Genomic DNA, 17,534 nt, shown 5'->3' with positions numbered 1-17,534 from the left:
GCAGCATGTTCTTCTGAGCAGGAGTGCATGTGGCTTCATCTAGCATCAGGAAGACCAGTGGGGCTGGAGGAAAGAAGTAGGTGAGTGTAGAGAGAAAGCTGGGGCGCATATCACACAGACCTCCCAGATGTTTTGCTTTTGCTCTGAGTGAAGTTGGAAACCACTGAAGAGTTCTAAGTGAAGAGTGATCTGATTGAATTATGTTTCAAAAGGTGCTTTGGTTGCCATGTTAAGAATGGGCACGGTAGACAGTTGCATTAGAAGGCTACTATAGTAATCCAAGTGAGAAAGGGAGTGGTGGATGTAATGAGAAGAGGTCAGGTTCTAGATATGTTTTGAAAGTAGAATTGGCAGGTTTTGCTGATGGTTTGAGTACAGGGTATGGAGAAAAACAAGTGAAGGATGACTCCCAAGTGTTGTGGCCTGTGTAACACACAGGAAGGAATTGCTATTCACTGAGAAGGGAAAGACTTAATAAGTTGGTTATACAGGTCTGGACTTAAGGGGAAAAGTCTGTGTTGTAATGTAAGTCTGGGAGAAATCACCATAGAGATGGTCTATAAAGACAGAAGACTGGATGAGATCCTTGAGTCAGGGAGACCCCTGTGCCAAGGGGGTCTAGGGCACAGATTAGAGAGGCAAGTTAGGTGGAGGCACAGATAGTTCCTCCAAGGCAATACACAGAAGGCAGAGTGTGACTACAGATCCATGTGGGTGGCAGCTGCTGGATAGGTTCATGGAGGAGGTTGGCATAACCTGAGCCATAATAGGCTGGAGAGGAGAGGGCCTGAAGAAAGGTATAGTGGGACCAACAGCCTAAGTGACGGGGCACGCTGGTGCTGGGGGTGCTGTTAGGACTTGCCCCAGAAGTAACAGCCTCTCTTTGCTCTTGTTGTTTACCTCTTGAGTTTACTGCTGATGAGCATTTCTGACCACTCTGTACCTAATTCTAATTCTCTTCTAATTTCTGATGATTTTCTTGATCTGTCTCTTCCTTTTCATTCTACCTACCACTGTCCTAATCCAGGCTTTTATTACTTCACCATTGGACAGTTGTAGCATCCTCTATTCATTATCCTGTTCATCTCATACTATATAAATTTCATAAGATTTAGCTTCTTATTACACAGATTTGATTATGGGTCAGCCCTTCTTAATCACTCCCATGTCTTTAAAATTAGTCCCCCACTCAAGGCTCTCCCCAGACTGGTCCCACCCTGCCGTTCTGGACCCATCTTCATGTCTCCTCTGTGAACCCTGTACTCAAACCAAGCTGTATTCCTGCTACTACACCTGTGATACTGGCTTTCCTGCCTCTCTGTTTGCTCATGATGTTCTTTCCACACAGAATGTTCATTCTTTTTTCTCATCCCCAAATCCTAGTCTAAAGAGATGTTCTCTGAATACTGCTGGCTAATACCAATTTTTTTGTTTCCATTGCTTGCCTTAACAAAGGAGTGCTTGGAAATAATAACAGTGTGAACTTTTGAATTGCAGCAGAATTAATTATCAGGTTCTTTGGATCAATTCATAAATCTTAGCCCCATCAAAAATGTGGAAAAATACAATATCTATTTTGAGCTCTAGAATATTATTATACAACCTTTTTCACAAAATCAGAAGTAGAGGGGAAAATGAAAGGAAAAAAAAAATATCTGCGTGGTCCTTAAAGGAAGATACCATATAAGCACAGGGCATCATTATTTATCAAATTGTAGAAAGATTTTTCACATGGAATACAGTTGTTTTAAAATTTCTGGTACTTGAGATTTCCTTTTAAGAATGGTTCAAATTCTTGAGGCATCATAAAACACTGTGTGCCGCCTCTCCCTCCTACATTGTCCACAGAAGCACATTCAGCTAGTGGCTGCCTATTTTTCTCCTTGCTAAGGAGTGACTCACCACTCACTGTATCTCTTCGACTCATACATGAATTTCCATTCCATTCAATTACCAACTTTTAATTGGCTCCCATTGCCAGATTGGTCTATTCCAGAGCGTTTCCTCTTGGCTGCACTGTTGCTATGGCTACTTGGTTTCTTCTGCCTACTTCCTGCATTAGTTTGATGACATCCAGTCCAATATAAAGCTAGACAGATGCTTTAAGATTGCTATAGTACCAAACGCTGTCATCTTGCATTCTGCCTCCTTCCTACTGTCCATCTGGAATGGGATCATGTCTAGATGGTAAGGTTATTCATTCTCTGTATATCACTTCTAGTAAGCTTCATCAAGTTTTAGAATTTCTAGGACCTTAGAAAATTGTGGAGACCCTTTCTCTGCCCTCTTTATTCCTGATGCACACCCCGATCACATACTTCCAAGCATATGGCATATATGTCAACTGTAAATGAGCCAAAGAAATCACTTCCTCATTTGATGAAGTCTTCCTTTAGTTTCTTTCTTAGGTTAGCGTCATGTCCCAATTTTGTACTTAAGTGCACTCTTTTCTGCCATTGGGGAAATTAGTGACACTAAAGAGTGGATGTTCTTTGGTCTTTCTATAAATATTAACGACTTTTAGGTTTTGAGGGATGTGTTCAGTGGGTCTTTAGTTGTTAAATTAAATGTTTTTTAATAAACAATGAAAAGACCATAGAATGCCATGGAAACTACCTGTTGACCAGGAAATGTAGTACAGCTGACTTGGGAACAGATCAGTGTTATAGCCAAGTTACATAAGATGAGAAATATTATTCACCTAGAATGAAAAGACGTGTCATAATGTTTATTCTCCACCATAAAGTGAGCTTACAACCAGTGCCATTTATCTAGTTTTTCATTAGCTCACACTATCACCTTTCTTATAGAGTGAGCTAAGACCAAGAGACCTCCAGTATCATTCTTCTGTGGCTACAAAGTAGGACACGGGAGTTCAAATAAAACAAAAACAAAATGAGAGCTCTCATAGTCTGCAGGAATGGACTCTAACAATAAAGACTTTGCATTTACTCCGCTGCTTGTGCCTGGGGTTTTAATTTAACACATCAATGAAAAGGCAGCATTTGAAAAGGGGGTAAAACACCCAGCAGGATTTACTTTTATTAGTGCAATTTGTAAGAAATTACTGCATTTAATGAGAAAATCATTAAGCATGAAAAAATAGGCTGTGACTGAACTTGTGGAGCTTAAATGGTGAGAATTTAATTGAGTTTTTTAGTTTTTGGTAAGAAAAATAATAATAGGAACAATAAAACAGCCAGGGCTGTATCTATACGGTTGAGGTGGGCAGCACTTTCTATACCCTAGTTCAATTTCCTGTGCCACTGATTGTGCATAGTACTGTGACTGTGGTGTTCGCTGTGTCTGATCCACTGACTTCTTCTGCTCCTGAAAGGGAAGCAGGCATCTTCTATCTGCTAGATGAGGAAGTCTGGGGCAAAGAGTCTAGCAGAACAATTTCTGAGCAGGGGAAGGACAGGGAAGAGGCAAAGAACAGGACAGAACTGTGTCCACTTCACAGTCCAGCTGCTTAAAGTGAAGACCACGTGCGAATGTCCTTTTCAGGTTTGTAAAGCTTATACCACCCAGTGATTTCTTTTTCCCCAGTAAGAATATTTCATCAGAGACTGCAAAACCAAAAACAGAAGTGCCAGACCACAGAGTCCAAACCCTCAGGGCAAATTCTGCCCAGGATCCTCGATCTGAACTCTTTTGGAAGTAGAAACAGAATATTTAAGAAATAAGTCAGCATATTCATTTAGAAGAAAAATATTTAGATGCCTTCTTTTTGTACTTAAATTTTCAGAAGTATGTTTGACTTCTCAAAGGACACGCACAGGAAGGGCTCGTTCTCCAGTTTATTGTCAGGGTCCACACAGTTATGTGGCAGCTGTTCGCTGTGTGTCACCATGTTAAACCTGAAGAGAGAAGAAATGTATGTAGCTCTAAAGATGTGTCAAGTAGAAATGAAAATCATATTTGTTTTTACAGAAGTACAACTAAAAAAAATTAAAGTGGCTGGGAAATGTTTAAATATCCTTGTGAACCTTTTCAATAACTTTTAATTGAATTTTGTACTCTACTTCACTAGGGAGAAGGAAAGAAAAAAACCTACATATTTTATATTCCCTTATTATTTAAATGAAATGATACTTTGTTAATTTCCACCTCCTGGACATATCCAGGGCATAAAATAGGGCATCCGTCTCTGTGGGTTCATATCAACACACTGGGCCAGGTGGCCCTTAGATATCCCCTCCTCCCACTTGCCCCATGTGCCCCAGGGGGAGGGTGGAGCAGAGCTAGCCCCCCACACGTTGCATTTCCCTGGCTCCCAGGTCTGCTGGCTTCTGACCTGGGTACAGCCAATGAGAGGCGAAGGGCGTGTGAAGCCAGGGCATTTCTCTTTCTCCCTGTGTTTGTTGGGCACCATCTCCAGTCTTCCATGGCTGTGGCTCCCCTTGGACAGGCAGGCCCCGTGAGCTCTAGGTAACACTGCTGTTCTCTCTTGGTTTTCCCACACTGCCAGGGGGTGCAAAGGGCTTCCTACTGTTCCTAATCTGTGGGTTTCAGGGCCATTCTTAGTGGACTTTACAGCTCTCCAGCACCTGTGCAACAATCGCTGCATTAAATTTCCTGTGTTAAATATTCAGAGTGATTTCTGTTCTTCTGGTTGGACCCTGATATATTCATAGCCTCTACCCACAATGACTAATTATGCCTTCCACTAAAGAGACATTAAGGAAGGCTCTTTATGACCCTTTCTGTTTTAGTTGCCTATATTAAAACACTCATTTTTTTATCAGGCAAAATGTTTCTTGTAAGTTTCTGGCTTAAAACATTGATTGTAATTTACACATGGATTTAATTGGTGGCGGACTAGATGACTTGCTTAGAGTTTTATTTTGATAGACATTCTTTTATTCTTTTAATGACTGACCTGACCATATACTTATTTAGGTGCTTGATTTTATTGTCACTTTTTAATTTTGTTTTATAAAGATGCCTCTGTTGTTGACTATGTAAATCTGTTCTTAAAATTTTTTAATGATTTAACTGCTGCCATCTGCAAAATGTGCACCTGTTAAATAAGTAAAATTCACATGGTGTTGAGATAGTGAGAAGGATTAAATTGGGAAACATCTTGAATGATGCCTGGGTTCCACAAAGTCATTTGAGATGGTCTTACCATCCTGTATATATAATGTGTGACAGATGAGTGAACCTACTGCTTTTTTGGCTCCATCTGATGGAGGGAAAAATCACCACAATAAATGACTTCTTTTTACTTTGTTGGAAACATCTTTGCAGAGAACAGAGGGTAGTAAGTAAATATAAAGTCAGAGACTGACAAGCACATGGCCTTGGGTGTTTTTGGCCCTAGTGACTGTACATTAAAGGAGGTGATTCATTTTAGAGGACTTTGGATGGTGTTGAATGTGTTCTCTAGGGAGGGAGAAAATACTTTTCAGATTAAACAAGAACTCTGCCATTTTCCTCTTACATACACTTCTGAATATGGATTGTATTTTTAATATAACACTAAAATTGTATTGAAACTAATTTTTTGTTATAAATAGTCCTTATATAAGATGATGGGTTAATATATAATGTTCATATTTAAATCCTCAAAATCCAAAACAGACATTTTGATTTTGAGACTCCTTGAGACAAATGACGGCCCTTGCCTGACTTAGTATCCTAAGATAGATGGCCCTTCCAATGGTCATTTTTTATCTTAGCTATTAATGAGTATTATTGAGTCTCTGACTAATTCTGAGAAGCATTTTGGTGAATTATAACTGGGACTATGATTTACTGAGTCTGAAGACTGCCAGGCCATTCATAGTCCTGTTACTGATGTGGAAGCAGAGAAGAGGACCCTGATAAGGAGCATTTCCAGCGTGTGGGTTGGGGAGGTAGGGGAAGTCAAAAGCATAATCCAGCCAAAGTAGAATATTATTTTTGTCAGTCACTTTTATATTTTACTGTTATTAAAAATCACAGGGATGTCTCTTGTCCACAACCCGTTCTGATACTCAGTGTATTAAAGCATCATCTATCATAGCTATTTGCTAGTGTTCAAAGGTTCATGATGGTGAACCACAAAATAGTCTAGACAGAGGGACAGATTTCAGATCACGGGCCAGATGCACAGGCCATGTAACTGATTATTCCTAGAGGGGCAAAATCTGGTTCTTGGTATTCATTGAATTTATTGGAAGTTTGGATATGCTTATCTACCTGTGTCCCTGGTAAACACAGAAGATTCTTATATGTAAATAAGAAAACTAGATCTAAATAGGCCCACAAATACATAAAGACTTCGTTGTTAAATGAGACTCCTACTTCTTTTTTGTATCCCTTCTTTCCCATATCATTACTGCTTATGGACTGTGGGCTTTTCCTTTTGCTTTGATTTAGTCTCTGGAATATTATTCTCTAAGATGGCAACTGTGTGTGCACATGTGTGTGTCATATGTCAAGATAAAATGCGTCAGGAAGCTATGTGTTTTGCAAAGCTATTCAGTACCAATTTAGTTGATTCATGGGCTCCCAGGTCTAAGGACTCCCTAAGTTTCAGTCCTTAATTCCTTCTGCTCTTCATACATTTTTCCATGCAGTCTTTATGTAATAGTCTAGACGCAGTACACATCTCTCCTCTTTAAATAACCCCTTCTCTTTGTACCTGAGATACCACAGCCTCCTGGGCTTTTTCCTGTTTCCCTTACCATTCCCTCTTAGCCTCCTTTGTCTGCTCCCCACCCTTCTGTCCAGCCTCTAAATGTTGTAGTTCCTTAAAAGATTGTTCTTGAACCCTTTTTGCCCAGACTTGCTAAAGGAGCCAAGCTCTGTCTCGCCTCAGAACCCTCACACATACTGGTCTTTCTTCGTGGAACTCCCTTCTGACCTTCTCTTGTCTGATTTTTACTCTTTTTCTTGCCCTACTCCTGTCCATGGACTTGGTGTACTGGACCATTTGCTCTACTTCAAACATAACCCTATCCTTTCCCATCTCTGTTCCTCCATGCTTTTGCGCATTCTGTTTTCTGCTATATGGCCAAATTATGTTTTTCATTGCCCAGCTAAAAAGCCATGTTAATTCATGAAACTTTCTTACGATTACCAAAGATTTAAATTTTAGATCAATTGAAATATTTCCATACCACTCATAGTCTTCTTCACAGTTACTTCCTATTATTATTTTTGTATACATATATGTTCCCTGTAAACTCCTCAAAGGCAAGGATGTTCAACTTAATTGTGTCTTCCGCAGAGCATAGCATAGTGTCGTACATGTCATAGCTACACAATAAATATATACTAAGTTAAATTAATTTAAATTAGCATTAAATCAAGCAAAAAGAAACATTTACATTATAGCTTGCTTAGATTCCTTATTCTCATTTCAAAAGAACTGAGAAACCTGGAGTCTGTGGAATTACTGCCTGTAAAGGCTCTTATTTGTACCCAGATATATAACTCTGAGCAAATTTTGTATCAAACTATCTGAGGAAACAGGCTGCTGAAAGTGGTATAGGAAATACTAAACATTTCTTTCCAAGCTGAAAAAGGGAGATAGTATCCATTGCTTGGAGCTTCTTGTGGGTTTTCTGCTCTGCCTACTAATCAGGGTTGTATTATTTACCTTGTTTAAAAAGACCCATCTGAACATTCTTTTTCTCCTTTGAATTATTGGTGGATATTAATTCTCTGCTGCAGGATACATTGGTAAAGATTTCTGAAATTGCAGGGAAGTGTTTCTTTAATCCCTCAAGTTTGTTAAGTACTTTAGTATACTAGAGATCATAATCTCTTGGTTAGTAGAAGAGATGAAATGGTTACTGGGAATATTTTTATCTTTCTGCAAAATTATAATATTAGAAAATATTTCATTCGGTTTTTTAATCCTTTCCACTTGCTGCAAGATCCTTAGGAAATAAGTTGATGGCACTGAGTTTGATGTCTTTCATAAAGCATGGAGCCGTGCACAGGGCACTGATATAGTTCATGGCCTTAAGCTTTAAAAGTAGTTTTCATCAGTGTGTGCACACACATTTATCTCTATTAGAATGCCCAGATGAGGCCATGAGAATAGCATATTGAAGTCTTAGCATATCTTGACCATTTGGCGTAAGTTGCCAAACAGCCACTTAGTGAGTGATTTCAGGGGGCATGTTGAGAGTGAGCCTTTATCCCATGGATGTGCACATTTCCTTGGTGTGTTCTTCTGCAAAGATGGTAAGGGTCAGTTTTGACCTGCTCAGCAGCTTACATCCTCAGATGACTTTGTTTCCATTTTCCTCTGCTTTTTGTTCATACTGAAAAATTATTTGTTTGTGAGGCAGCCTCAGGTTGCAGCCCATCTTGGAAATAGTAACATTATTCCTGTTATTTCCTCTTTCTGTACCATTTATGACGTTGCTTGCTGACAGTTACTGTTTATTAAGTGTTCTTTCTGTGGTTTGTAGAGTGCTGAGCGATGTAGAGAGTATGTGGTTCAGCTAAGGGCAAAAGATGTGTAGCAATGATTTCTCATTCTAAAGGGCTGTTATTAAATTAAGATGAGGGCTGGTCTTTCCTAATTTGACCTGGGTTGGTAGAAGATGGCTGTCCCTGCCTTACTACTTTTCACTGTCTGGCACTGTTGGACATTTATCCTGAATGGAATTAGGGGAGGGATTAGAGGAACTATTTCCTATGACTTCATCAGGAAAGGCAGTTTTGAATTACCCAAATGGCCCCAAAATTCTGAGGGCAAAATAAAAAGCAACAACAATTACCCCCCCAAAAGAAAACCAAAAAACCCTTAATGTTTAAAATCCCAAAAGGAGCATTTAGCTGTAACTCTAAGCATTTTAGAAATTAAATTTTGTTTCTCGACAAATATCACTAAGTATTACCCAAATTTTTCAAAGATAGACTTTTGGAATCAGCATTTTGCATGTCATCTCCCTTTTCCTTCCACCTTCCTAGAGGAAGAGTGGCTTTTCTGCATACTGGCCTTAAAGGCTCTTCAATCATGACACTTACAGACACACAGAAGAGCTACACTTTCTCTAACAAGCATCACTCAAATTGAGGAAAATAAACTTACTGTCTCTTACATTCTAGCGAGTCAGCAGCTAACAAATCACATAGAACAGTTTTTGGATACTAACGGAACACTGTATTTTATGAAGAGCATGGACTGCATCAGAGCCTTCCGGGAAGAAGCCATTCAGGTAATGTCTCCTCTTCCTAACCAGTGGGCCATCACCACAGGGAAGAGGTATACAGCACCCCACAAGTAAGCCTGGGCTTTGGAAGAAATCATCCTCACTGTGAATAGCAGTGACACGCCAGGAGAAGTAGAAACGACTGACTCTTTTACTATCAGTGTCATTTCTCCGGGGGAGGTGGGGGGGAGACGGGGAATGAAGATGGGTGCATTTTACCCTTGGAAGTTAGCTTTTTGTTACATTCTAGCCCCAGCTATGTGATTTCTATTTAGGGAACCAGGGAAATCTGTAACCTTTGGTGACCCAGTCATTATTGTAAAGGTGTACTAACTATTTTAAGGAAATGGATGGAAATATATACTGGTGTAATTATTTTGAGAAGGATTTTTTGAGAACAGGAGTAGGGATCTGAATGCCAGGGCACAAAAGGACACTAAAAATTAATTACTCAGTACCACTATCCCCCACCTTTTGTGTGGGTTTTTTGTTTTGTTTTTTTTATTAGGAATTTTAGAAAACACTTCTAAAAATCTTCCAAATTATTTCTAGGCCTTTATACATAAACTGTAGGCAACAGTGAGCAAGCTTAAATTAGAAAGGATATTTTAAGTAGGCACAGTTGTAGTGTATGTTAGTTATGGGGTGCTTAGTAAATATTTGCTGAATGAGTGAACAAATCCTTGAATTGTTTAGGTACTTATAAAGAATGATGATAAGAAAGTGAGAAAATGTTAAAATTAGAATGGAATAAAAGATTGAGAATAGGTGATCCAAATGCCCTAGAGACAAAAGACAAAGTTTTGGCAGAGTTAGTGTAAGACTAAGGATGATTCAGTCAGGTGGAGAAAGATTTGATAAGATGGAAAAAAGTAGTGAAATGTATTGCTTTTTTAGCACTGCCTCAGGCAAATGGAATGTCTGATAATACGGCTGTGCACTATTGCCACCACATGTCCTTGAAAGTACCAGGTCACTAGATTTCTTTAAAAAAAAACAGAGAGAGATGGAGGAGGATCAAAAGAGATTTAAGAAATACCCATCAATCTTAATGCAGAGACTCTTTATAAATGTAAAAAATAACGCATTTTATAATTGGAAAAATGTGAATACTGACTGGTTATTTGCTCCTATTAAAGAATTTTTTTGTATTTTTTAAAAAGTTTCTATATTTTAAATATTGTATACCGAAGTATTTAATAAGTAAAATAATATGATTGACATTTGTTCAAAATCCTCTGAGTGTTTTTGGAGAAGGAAAGGCATAGAAACAAGACTGGCTGAGCTGATAATTGTTGAAGCTGAGTGATGGGTACATGGGCATTCACTGAATTATTCTATTTTTGTTTGAATTTGTCTATATTAAAGGTTAGAAAACAAAGTCCTGGACCACCAAAAATACTGTATGGCTCTGAGAAGTTGTGTACCTTTCACAGATGGAAGGATTTCTAGTTTGCAGCAAACAAAGCTGAGATTTGAAATGCCAGTTTCTCATTTACCAAAAAAGAACATATTATGTGTTCTTTATTAATATGGTGGATTCAGCTTACACAGGCCTTTGGTCTGGGGGCGGTGAATCGTCTCTGTATTTCTCTGACTTGCCGCCTCCTCTGCCCCCACTTGCCACCACAGTTTTCGGAAGAACAGCGCTTTAATGATTTCCTGAAAACCCTTCGAGAGAAAGTGGAAATTAAACAATTAAATCATTTCTGGGAAATTGTCGTTCAGGGTAAGGTGTCATTTGTCATTTTCTCCAAATATTTATGCTGTTTTTTCTAAATGTAAATTTTTTTATGTGACACTTGGTGACCTGAGGGCTCTCCATGTGGATTTAGAAAATGCTCAGGATTCAGTGAACTAAAAATCTTGCTTAAAAAGCATAAATACAAAGAATGAATAGTAAGTAAACATGTCCCACCTTAGACTTCTTGTGCAGCGTGACCTATTTCCAAGATTGTGCCTTTCTATTTGTTGAAGGAAGTCCTGTGGACAGGCAATGCCCCTTTTCTTGTATTCTTAGCCCTTCTCAGGCCTGCTGGATCCACAGTGATTTCGTTGACCTCGCCCATACTTTGCCCTCCTGCTACCTTTCATTGCCGTGTTCTTAGACTTTTCCTATCAGCAGACCAGTCTTCACCAAAGCCACTCAGGTCCTCACTGATTTAAAGTGACTGATGCAAGTACAACCTGCAAAGCAAGCAGCATACACTGTTTTAGCTTTAGTCTCAGTGTTTGATTTCCTCCGTGCCCTTTGCCCATGTTTTTACAACTTGATCTTCTTTCAGAACCCAAGTATAAAATATTATCTGTATAAAACACATATTATAAAAACAGCAATTGAAAAGTATGGAACTCTTCACTTGAAGTAGAGCCCCACAATTAGTTTCAGCCTCTTTCTGTGCAATTTCTACATAAAGGAGTTAGTTACATACCTATCTGTCCAGCTTCTAACAGACAGCTTTTCATCACAGGCAACCATTTCCCTGACAGTTAATTTTTCAACCCTTTCGCTTCTACACTGGGGAGCAAAAGCAATTAGAATAGGTTGGTGAGTGGGGCTTACTCAAATCAACTTGTGTGTCTCTGCTTGCTGCCAACCTAGTAGATAAAAGAAGTTGGTTTTAGTATTTATTGATTGCCTCGAGCATATTGTTTGCTAAAAAGAAACTTACAGAACATACACAAGATACATATTTTCTGAGAGCTTATATATTACTGAGAGAATACACATGACCTGTGCCATTTCTAGGTACAAATGGATGTGCTTTTTTGAAAGTATATTATGTATCAGCCATTTGAGGCAGAAGAAAATCTTAGGAAGAATACTAAAGGGTAGATTTTCTATCTTTGATGTGCTGTCACTGAGCTAAAATTGGTTTACTGTGCTAAATGATAGTCATGGCCATCATAAAAGCATGTTTCCTCCAACCTTAGGTCTCTTACCATTCCGTCAATAGCCATGACACTACTAGAAGTCCAAGTGCGCAGATGCCCATATTGGGTACCTGATGCTTATTGGCCAAAGTATGCAGTCACTCAATGACTATTTATTTACTGAGCTTCTGTTATTACTATGTTGAGGGAGTATAAAGATGAATAAATAAAAAAAAACCTAGTCCCTGCCCTAAAGAAAAGTATAGTCCTCTAGGAGAGAGAAAGTAGGTACAAATAATTACACAAGATAAGATAGGATGAGAGCCATTTCAAAGGGATAAACAGAGTGATGTGAGAATTGTAACAGAGAGATGCAGTCAAGCAGGGTTTCATGTGGCTGGTAGCATTTGAGATGTGGCCTTATTTTTACATAAGGAAAAATAGGAGAAAGGATATGTAAGATGGAACAATATGAATTAAATATCTTTATAGTTTCATATTTCTTATAGAGAAGACCGTTTCTATAGTTTTAAAAAAATCTCTGGTACAGAGATAGGAAGGGGAGGTGGGTGCAAATGAAGTTAGGATTGAGACTGATTCTTTGTGCTTGGATTTCACTCTGTGAATTACTTTTTAGATGGAATTACTCTTATCACCAAAGATGAAGCCTCTGGAAGCTCTGTCACAGCTGAGGAAGCTGAAAAGGTATTGAGGAATAACTCCCCATTCTTAGATGAATTACTGCAATGGATGTTATTTTCTTGATGCCCATCTTCCTGATGAAGTTAAATTTTAAGGATAACTAAATTAGCGTACCCATTCATTATTCGGCCAGGAGGGAGATGGCTCAGCCACAGCAGCAGCATGGGAGAAATTATAATCTCAGGTTTCCATAAGCTATGGTAATGTTTCTAGAACCCACCTGTAATTGCAGCTTCATTAGTTCTAGAGGTACTGAAACCCATGGTGCACACCAGACCTAGCCTAGACCCTGGTAAAGGCTATGAAATTCATGTAGTCCAGTGATTCTCACCCTGGCCACGTATTAAATCACTTGGGAGCAATTTTTTAAAAAATATACTGATAGCAAGGTCCTAGCCCCAGAGATTCCCTGAGTGAGATGGGACCTAGGATTGGTTTTGAGTTTTTAAAGCCTCTCGGGTGATTGTACTGTGCAGTGAAGTAGAGAAACAATAGTATTCCAGAGTAAGGACACCCAGATGTTTTTAGTACAAGACCCCATATACACAGACCCCATGAGTTTTATATTGACACATAGTTATACCAACGTCTTCCTGTTTGATGTACAAGTATTGACTCTGCATCAGCCAGTGGTCAAATACATGTGGCTATTTATCTCAGTAATCTTTCATTATACCCCAAGTTTATGATGAAATTTTAATGAAGTTGAATTGAGTAGCTTGAAAGTGCATGATTACATTCAGCTTCTGTCACAGTGGCTGCTCGATCCCATGCTGCAAGCACACCTCCTGGCACGGCAGCTGGCAGTTGGGTGCTGCACCTCTGCTGTGCTGGGCACTGCTGGGTGGGAAGATGCACCTCGCCTTCCAGGAACTCAGGCCATCAGTTACAAGGTAGCAATGGAGACTCAAAAAAAACTAAACATGCTAAGAATAGCTTGGTCTGGGACTGGCTAGGGGAATGGCAGGAACAAGGCTGCAAGGTTATCTTATGGCTAAATTCAGGCCAAATTTTAAAAATGCCTTGAGTTTTCAACTCATTGAAAGCATTTGGCAGAAACCATAGTATTGTTTAGAAGAGAATTAGTCAGAATATACAAGAATTTTTATTAAGCATTTTGCCTGGCAAAGGCATTTTGTTGAGGAACAGATATGGTCCCTGCTTTCAGGAAGTAGGATCCTGGAATTTTAGAAGCATACTCTTAAGATGCTGATGATCGTCTTAGAAGGGGTGCCACAGAGTCTGTGCCATCTTTTGCCACAGTCAATACTGTGAGTATGTCGGTACTCAAGAGTATATTGTTGAAATGCTTGGTTTTTATTTCTATTTGTTACTTTTACAGTGGCATGGTTATATTTCCCCCTTTGAACTGCCATATATCATTCAGGGCTCTCCAGAAAGACTGAACCAATAGAGAGAGAAGGAGGGAGAGAATCAGAATGCACACACACATGGGGTTTAGGGGGGATTGGTTTATTTTAAGGAACTGGCTCACACAGTGTGGGGACTTGGCAAATCTGAAATCATAGGCAGGCCAACAAGCTGGAATCTCTGGCAGGATTTCTGTGTTACAGTCTTGGGGCAGAAATCCTTCAGCTGATTGGATGAGGCCTACCAACATTATTGTGGGTAATCTAGTCAGCTGACTGTAAATGTCACGCCTACAAAATGCCATCAGAGCAACGTCTAGTATTTGACATAACAACTGGACACCATAGCCTAGCCAAGTTGACACATAAAATTAACCATCACATAAGTTGAAGGCATATCAATCAGTTTTTCTTAAACAAGTAAAATAAGTAATTAATTTTAATCATTACATTAAAAATATTTATTATTCAGCTGAGAGTTGAGTACATACTACTGTTTTTGGAGGAAGAGGCACACACTAATCTGATAAAAGTGGCTCTTCTCAGCAGTGCATCTTAACCGAAGGTGTGACAGCTAAGTGAACCTGTAATATTAGAAAGGAAAGAAATCTAAGAAGGGGTGATATGCTTCTTGCAAATTGTCTGAGGCTTGTTCTCTGTTGCGAGTGTGATACCATCTTTGGAATTTAAGGGCAAAGAGCCTAACTGTCAGGAATTTTAATGTCTGATAAATAGGCTGCAGAGAGGAATTTCAGTTAATGTTAGGTGTGGGTGATGTCCATAGACAATTCTAATATCAGCAGAACTTATTTCAGTTGGTTGTGGTTTAAGATATCTCTGAAAACATCACCATCTTTGAATAAGGAGAATACAGTAAACATGGTAGAGCCAAGCCTGTTACTGCAATTCAGCATCAGCATCCACATGCCACCATATCTTTTTCAGTATCACATGAACCCTTCATTTTGTTTTTCAGAGTGAAAACTTAATCTTTTGTATTAAAAAGGTTTTTAAATGGCACCTGTTGATTTTTGGAGCAAAGTGTAGAAAGGAGAGTGCACATGCACATACAGATGCTAATGGGGAGAATTACTGAGTGAGATTCTAGTGCCTGTTGGTTTTAATAGGGGAAACATGCTTCAGCTATTTCTCTTAGCCAAGTTAGGAAAGTATAATCACCTTGACCATGCATAGAAATATTCATTTACATTGTTTCCAAAGCCAGTGTTAAGATTAGTCACTTCCCAAATAATCAATTAAGGAAACAACTATAATCAGAGATGAAGAGCAGTTCTCACAGTCCATTTAAGTTCTTTGAAGATATTTACCATAAATTATTTAAAGTTGGCAAGCTGTCAAATTATTCCTATTTAATGTTCGTGACTTGCAAGGAAATAATTAGCCAGGAATGCCCGTTTTAAAGCCAGGAATTAAACCGTAACTCTACACTTGCCCATCTTAAGGAGAGCCATTTCCCTCCTGTGTATTCCAGAAATGTGTGGATTTTATGGTTCTTTGAGAAATATAGGTAAGTCAACCCTGCTGTAGAAATAGAAAGTTCTACCATGACGTAAGTTTAGGTAGCCACTTTCTTTTAAATTTACTCTTTATTTCATTGTGAAGTCTAGACATAAATATTTCCCCTCCTTTACATTCACTTTTATTGTCATTAACCTGTCAATTCTTTCACTTCACATTTTCTGTTTCCAGTTGTTACTATTGGGCACGACGTTAATATTCGATGTTTGGAATAGTCTTTGTGTAGCTCTTGCGGGCCCTCCCCCCATCAGTTCATTCTTGAGGCATGGTTCTCTGGTAGATAGGTGGCATGGCTATCCTTTCATATTCCAGGAGCCTCCAGAAGTTTTTGCCCCAGGCCACAGTCAGCAAGACCCGGACTTACAGAAAGGTCAAGATAGGCAGATAGGCTGATTCTTCATTTGAAGTGTATCTTCTTTATCAGGAAGGATCCAGTCCTTTTGCCCCTCTTTTTTTCTCTAGAGCTGCTTCTTGCTACCCTGTGTTAGGGTTAGAACAGTGGTCCTTAACCAGGAGTGATTTTGCTCCCCAAGAGACATTTGGCATTGTCAGGAACCTTCACTGGTTACAAGGGGCCTGCTATTGACCCACAGTGGGGAGAGGCCAGGGAAGTTAGGCAGCATCCTGTGGTCCAAGGACAGCCCCACAACAAAGAATTATCTGGTCCAAAGTATTGATAATGATGCTGTTCAGAAGAATTTAAACAAGCCAGCTTCTTAACTAATAAGACAGAGGAGATCATCTTAAATTGTATAGCGTTTTACTCAGTTAGAAATAATTCTGGTGATCTCCTACCTAAGTTTTTATTTTTCAGACTGAAAGCTTTCAGGGGAGCCTAATAAATAAAACAAGAAAGGTTATGCCCCTCAGTTGATGGGCAGTAGGAGTAGCAGATGGGGATTACCTGTGCACAGGGGAGATGGAGGAACCCTTGGGACCTCAGAGAACAGAACATGAACATATACTGATCTAGTCCAAACTCCTTATTTTATAGGTAAAGAAATGTAGGGCCCTGAAAAGTGAAGAGAGGTGTCTGAGATCTTGTAGTAAGTCTTGTGCCCAAACTCCCGTTCTAGAACTGACCCCAGTCCTCCATTCTTTTTACTCCATATTAAGAGCACAGAGAGGACAGGATTTATCCACAGGACTTTGGAGTATTGTTTCTCATAGGATTCTGGGAGGCTGAGTTATGTCTAAATAGTCATTTGATACAAGCTCTATGGAAAAAAAAATCATCTTCTTTGCAACTGTTTTCCTTGTAGCTGCCCTTATCTAGCCTTCTCTATTGTTGACATTTACTGATTCCCACCTTAGCATCATAGATGCTCAGAGCTTAGTGATGTGGTCATTTTACAGACACAGTCTGGAAAGGTGAAGTTGACTTGCTCAGTGTCTCACAGCAAGTTTGTGGCTAGCAGAATCAACTAGAATCCACACCCCTGGGCTCCTATAGTCATCTTTCCACCACGCCATGGCGCCACCTCTCCATGCCTCCACCTTAGAATGCCACCAGCCATATCCACATAAAGAAAAGATGCTCACGTTCCCTCTCCTAAGAGTATACCCACTGTTCTGTGTGCATGTAACAGATCTCCAAAGCCTTGTGAAAGATTATACAGTAAATTTAAGATAATTATTTCTTGAGAATGGTTTTCTCTAACTGCTGGCCCCTGTTGGACCCCATGATATTTTCCTTTGCTCTTTTCCACTTTCCTTTTCTGCCTTAAATCTCTGGTGTAGTTGTTCTTTATGCCAGTACAAGAAAAACAATAAGCAAAATATCACAGTGTTACCTTATGTTTGTTTAGAGCTTGATACTTTCAAGATAAAATTTTTAAATTTTTATTCAAGTGGAACATGCATACAGTAAATCCACAAATCGTTAATG

The 17,534-nt window shown here is 39.2% G+C and overlaps 1 protein-coding gene across 2 annotated transcripts in view; it reads left to right on the top strand.

Annotated features, from left to right (window-relative positions):
• The window catches only part of XRCC5 (X-ray repair cross complementing 5), a 92,646-nt gene that overhangs the window by 70,226 nt on the left and 4,886 nt on the right, over positions 1-17,534 (top strand). For both annotated transcript variants that reach the window (XM_037016439.2, XM_037016440.2), the window contains 3 exons: positions 9,058-9,167; positions 10,794-10,890; positions 12,673-12,740. In XM_037016439.2, coding sequence (XP_036872334.1) covers positions 9,058-9,167; positions 10,794-10,890; positions 12,673-12,740 — 275 coding nt within the window. The remainder of the gene's footprint in view (positions 1-9,057; positions 9,168-10,793; positions 10,891-12,672; positions 12,741-17,534) is intronic.

This window comes from Manis javanica, chromosome 12 (genome assembly GCF_040802235.1).
Source record: "Manis javanica isolate MJ-LG chromosome 12, MJ_LKY, whole genome shotgun sequence".
In the NCBI taxonomy this organism is placed as follows: domain Eukaryota; kingdom Metazoa; phylum Chordata; class Mammalia; order Pholidota; family Manidae; genus Manis; species Manis javanica.
Note: the sequence above shows the minus strand (reverse complement) of the source record. Positions and strands in the feature narration are given on the sequence as shown.